We start from the raw sequence: 6000 nt of genomic DNA, 5'->3' as shown, positions 1-6000 counted from the left end.
AAGATTTCAACCTAGATCAAAATGCTTGTTCATAAAAAATTATTGATTTATTCGTTCGCAAGAATTCTCAAGTATTCTTAATTTTCAATACACTTAATATTTTTAATAGATTTTTTTAATCATTAATTAGGTAAAATTACTATAATATCCTATTATGCAATGCACTACTCAATGAAAAATCAGTTACAATATTTTCCTTGGCGAACTGCTAGTGTGCAAAAATAAAAGCATGATAATAATGCCAGCGGATAATTAAATTCGACACCTGAATGTAATTCCCCAATCCGAACAATCACGGCACCACTGCAATGATCAAACCAATAAATAAGACGTACATGTCTCTTTTATTTTTATTTTAAATATAAATATAAATATAAATTTAGATAATTCGTTTACACTCGATTAAATTGATGAGCCTCGAAATATTCAATATACAAAATTTCATAGTAGACAAATAAATAATACTAATATTTAGATAGTGTCGATTCTATTTTATCACTTAACGCGTATAAATAAATAAATATGACATCATTTGCAATCACACACAAAAAAGAATAAAATTCCAATTGAAATATGACAACTTAAATTAAAAATTGAAAGTTGCAACTGTGACGAGGCCAATGCAATCCCAGCAGCTTCAAATTAATAAATTAAACCTCATTTTGGGAGAGAGAGAGAGAGAGAGAGAGTGCGTAGAGAGAGAAAACCACAGTTGGCAAGCAATGCAAATTTTTCTGGCGCTTGCTTTGCAGATAAATCATCACCATCTTCACTGCAATCATAGCTGCTGAAAGAAAAGGAGGAATTGTTTCCTAATATAAAGCAGAAATTCAAAGTCACTCTTCTTTTGCTCTTCTTCTTCTTCCCCCACTCACCATAAAGAGAGAGAAGATTCTGATCTGATTCAAGAAAAAAGGAGAAAAGAGAGAGAAAGCAAAAGGGGCAAAGATTCAATCAATACAATCTCAAATAACCCATCATCTTCAAACTTCGCCTTTATCGATTTCTGCTCTTCCACCCCTCATTTGTCAATTGTCTCATTTTTCTCGCTTCATTTCATTTTTCTTTTTCTTTCTCATATCAATCTTCACTTACCTAACTCCACCTTCAATCATCCCTTTTAGACTTCCACCAAAACATAATCATTTCATAAGACTCAGGAATCTCAGGAAAGTTAGGCTCATTTTCAGCTTGCATTTTCACACCCAAGTCAAAATCCCTTTTTCCAGCTTCATGAAACTCGCTTGAATCATTCCATTTCCCTCCTTTTTTCGGTTGTTTTTAGCTGAAGAAAAATATGGCCGCCGAAAAACCCAGCTCCAAAGGGCAAGCATGGTGAGATGAGCTCGAGCTCAAACACCCCTAAATCTGAATCTCTTGCATTCAATCTGTTTGATTATATTTCTCTGCATATTTCTTCAGGTTCTGCACCACGGGATTGCCGAGTGATGTGATAATCGAAGTTGATGACATGACTTTTCATCTCCACAAGGTTAGATCTCTCAAAATCACCTGGAGATTCAGTGTGTTTTTGTCTTCTTCCTCTCCGGTTTGGTTGTAAATGAACCAAGATTGTTCGTTTCTGCAGTTTCCTCTGATGTCGAAAAGTCGAAAGCTTCACGAGCTGATTACAGAGCAAGAAAACAGCCAAGAAACTCGAAAAACAGCAAGGATCAAAGCACCCTCTGAACCCGACCACAATTCCGACAACGACATTGCAGAGAAAGAAGAAATACAAGAAGAGGAGGAAGAAGAAGAAGACGACGACGCACACTGTCACATCACGCTCGCAGATTTCCCGGGCGGCTCCGAGTCTTTCGAGACCGCCGCGAAATTCTGTTACGGCGTCAAAATCGATCTCTCCGCCGCCAACGCCGCCCCCCTCCGCTGCGCCGGCGAGTATCTGGAGATGACGGAGGAGTACTCCGAAGATAATCTCATCCTGAAAACCGAAAGATTTCTCTCTCAGTCAGTCCTCAAGAATATCAAGCTCTCAATCAAAACGCTCACCTCCTGCGAAGCGCTACTGCCGATGGCGGAGGACTTAGGCATTGCTCAGAGATGCATCGAAGCTGTTGCGACGAAAGCCGCCGCCTCGGATCCGTCGCTTTTCGGCTGGCCGATGAACGACGGAGCTACGAAAAACAATGATGAAGCGAATCCGCGAAGAAAATTTAGCAATGCTGCGAGAGGTGGAGCTGCGGCGGCGACGGAGTCGTGGTTGGATGAGTTAGGTTTTTTGAGCTTGCCTTTCTTCAAGAGCTTGATCTTCGCCATGAAAGCTTTGGATGTGAGCGGGGAGATAATCGAGAGCTGCCTGATTCACTACGCGAAGAAGTACATTCCTGGAATTTCGCGGACGAATCGGAAGCCGCCGCCGCCGTCGTCGTCATCGTCTGGCATTGCGCCGACGGAGAACGACCAGAGAGAGCTGCTCGAGACGGTTATCTCTAATCTGCCGAAGGAGAAAGCCTCGCGATCCGCTTCGAACGCCACGAGGTTTTTGTTCGGATTGTTGAGAACTGCGTATATTTTGAATGCTTCCGAGGCCTGCAAATTAACATTGGAGAAGAAGATCGGATTGCAGTTAGAGCAGGCGACATTAGACGATCTGTTGATTCCGAGCTACTCGTATTTGAATGAAACTTTGTACGATGTGGACTGCGTGGAGAGGATTTTGAGCTATTTTCTGGAACGAATGGAAGAGAGATATGCAAACAGAACTGAAGGCGAAGACGAGAACACCAGCGTCAGATCTGCCGCGTTGATGCTCGTCGGAAAATTGATCGACGGATACTTATCGGAAATCGCTTCCGACGCCAATTTGAAGCCGGAAAAGTTCTACGAGCTCGCCGTCGCATTGCCGGATCACGCCAGACTCTTCGACGACGGCCTCTATCGAGCCGTTGATGTTTACCTCAAGGTATAAATAATTCAAAAAAATTATTGAGATTTTGATCGAAAATATAATGTCGATTGGTTTAATTGGATGTTACACGCGAATTCTGTCAGGCGCATCCGTGGATTCCGGAGGCGGAGAGGGAGAAGATCTGTGGAGTTCTGGATTGCCAGAAGCTGACGCTAGAGGCATGCACTCACGCCGCTCAGAACGAGCGGCTGCCGCTGCGGGCGGTGGTGCAGGTGCTCTTCTTCGAGCAGCTTCAGCTCCGCCACGCCATCGCCGGAACTCTGATCTCCGCCGACGGAGCAGAGGCTGGACGGCTCTCGAGTCACGGCGGAGGGGACGAGGACGAGGAGGAGAACGAGAACGAGAATGAGAGGACGCCGGAGGCGAGGAGCACGTGGATCGCGGCGGCGAGGGAGAATCAAGTGCTGAGATCGGACATGGATACGATGCGGACGCGGGTGCACGAGCTGGAGAGGGAGTGCACCAACATGAAGAAGGCCATAGAGAAGATAGACAAGGTGGGGCCGCCGGGACACGTGGAGAAAGCTGGTTGGCGGGCCAAGTTCGGGTGCAAGTTTAAGACCCAGGTCTGCGATTCACATGAGCCCACCGTCATCCACACTAGAAAGCCACGCGCTCACCGCCGGGAACAATAAATCTTTAATTCTTCAATTTTTTTTAAATTTTTTCTTTTTTTAATTTAAAACTATCTTTCATTCTTGCCACTCCCACTTTAATTTTATGTGAATACAAGTAATTTATGAATGTGTTGTTTTATGTTTTGTTTGAAGAGACACTCTCCCGTGCAATTGGTTTTTGAATGATACTACTTTAACATACAAATGACACTTGAAGTTCAAGTGTCATCATTCGAAAATGTTCAAGTGTCATTCTGAAAATCAGTTGGACGGTGCTGCACAGAAGTATTTGTGTTGTTTGAATCACTGATTTGTTACAAAGTGTGAGAAGGGAATGAGTTTGGCAGGTAGTAGAAAATGGATACAACCCCAAGTAGTGGTCACTGCTTTTGAGATGTGTTTTCCAGTTCAAAAGACAAAGCATCAGGTAGTGGGAGTGTGTCTCACCAGATTTTATTTAGTTTTTTAAAATGTGTGTGCTTGCAAATTTGGATGATTTGTTGGCATGTTGCTTTCTCATTGCAAAAGCACCATTTTTTCAGCCCTACATTCTTGTACTTGTGTAATGAGTGGAAACATGCTTATTATAAATATATGGACATGAATGGGATGTTGTGAGAGCTGTTCAATATGTGTTAATGAAAAATTTATTCATACTCTTGCCTAGTGTTAAGTGATTCATGTAAATTAATTTTCTTAACCAAATTTAGTGATCCATGGCTAGGGGTGTGCAATTGGTCACATCAGTTGGAAACCAATTCAAACTCCACAAATTCTCCTGTGCACCCGGGTGTACAGTGTCATTTCGATAATATGATAGTGTCATTTAATGTTAATGTCATTTTGCGACAGTGTTATTTATATAACATGATAGTGTTATTTGTAAAATAAAATAGTGTTAGTGTTAGTATAAGTGTTAGTATCATTTTACACCCGGGTGTACAAGAGACCACCTCTTCAAACTCCCAAAAATCAAATAATTCAAAATTTTAAACATCATCAATCGATCCAGACCAGAATTCTTCTTCGAACCGATCCAATCCGAACCGTACTTAAACTTCGGTTTCTGTTCGATTTTCGATTTAACCGAATTTTGACATAATAGTTTTAATTTTTTTAATTTTAACAACTTTGTTATTTGTTTTCGGTAAAATTAATGAGCATTGAAGATCTTCCATTGCATTGTTTTGTTTCTGGTGGAAAGTACGAAACTATCACTACAATGACATGTGTAACTCATAATGTTCTCTATAGTATTAGTAATTAACATAAATTAGATATTTACAATTAAGTGGATATTGTACTAGCAAACAAAACTTCATCAGTCATGTTTTGAATTGTTTTTATCTCTGCAAATAGTTTGAAATTCATAATGGCTGAAGGGAACTCGAAGTCATCCAACTCACAAATTCGAGTTTGTTTGAAAAAAAAAAATTCAGTTCGGCCTTAACTTTGTTTGCATTGTTTAGCACTATAATATTAAACCAATTGCAAGGTGCATATTTCTAGTCTTGCTTTATTTCCTTTTGTCCCTGAAGCAACAATATCACATAGAAAATTTTTATTATTGTCATTTTCACCGCAAACATTGAAACACTGAACCAAATGCGTCGATGGTAGATTAATAAAAAAAAATGAAAAAAAAATAAAAAAATTCACTAAAATGCGAATATGCGGGTACCCTAATACCCGCATTGGATACCCGCGTCGGGTATTAGGGTACCTGACATTACCATCGGGTCGGGTATCAGGTAGAGAAATTGCGGAAAAATCGGGATCGAGTATCCGTAAAATTCGGGTAGGGTACCCGACCCACCCCATTTAGACACACCTAAATGGAGGTGTGAATGTGTTGTGATTTATTTGTACCTTTCATATTATACATCTTTTCAAAATTGTCACTCAAATTCATTTGAAATTGATTTGAAATCAATTTGATACTAGTATTACTCTCGTGCGATGCTTATTTAATTAAAAATAGTATGTTAGTATCGATTATTTTAGAATTTTGCTCTTTCTTCACATTGTGTTTGTAGGTTATGACCAAGTCAAGAGTTAAAAGTCTTGAAGCTTGAGGCAAGGAAAAGAAGGAACGGTTTTTCAGTTGAGAGAAGGAAGGAGCAAGATAAGGAGAGAGAGTTGAGGAGTTGTTGGGAGCTCCTAAATCAAAGGAATGAGTGGCATGAGTTGACTGATTCTTCCAACTAAACCAACGACCACTCATCCACTTCCCAACCCATGAACATAAATTAGATATTTACAATTGAGTGGATATTGTACTACCAAACAAAACTTCATTAGTCATGTTTTGAATTGTTTTTATCTCTGCAAATAGTTTGAAATTCATAATGGCTGAAGGGAACTCGAAGTCATCCAACTCACAAATTCGAGTTTGTTTGAAAAAAAAAATTCAGTTCGGCCTTAACTTTGTTTGCATTGTTTAGCACTAGAATA

The 6000-nt window shown here is 40.2% G+C and overlaps 1 protein-coding gene across 1 annotated transcript; it reads left to right on the top strand.

Moving 5' to 3' along the window:
- The first annotated feature begins 588 nt into the window (after window positions 1–588).
- On the top strand, window positions 589–3673 carry LOC130989866 (BTB/POZ domain-containing protein At5g66560-like). The gene is made up of 4 exons (XM_057914016.1): window positions 589–1335; window positions 1423–1492; window positions 1589–2923; window positions 3013–3673. Exons 1-4 carry the CDS (start codon window positions 1298–1300, stop codon window positions 3562–3564), a joined length of 1995 nt encoding a protein of 664 aa, XP_057769999.1. The 5' UTR covers window positions 589–1297; the 3' UTR covers window positions 3565–3673.
- Window positions 3674–6000: the final 2327 nt, after the last annotated feature.

The sequence above is a fragment of the Salvia miltiorrhiza genome, chromosome 6, assembly GCF_028751815.1.
Source record: "Salvia miltiorrhiza cultivar Shanhuang (shh) chromosome 6, IMPLAD_Smil_shh, whole genome shotgun sequence".
In the NCBI taxonomy this organism is placed as follows: Eukaryota; Viridiplantae; Streptophyta; class Magnoliopsida; order Lamiales; family Lamiaceae; genus Salvia; species Salvia miltiorrhiza.
This window is presented reverse-complemented; position numbering and strand designations above follow the sequence as displayed.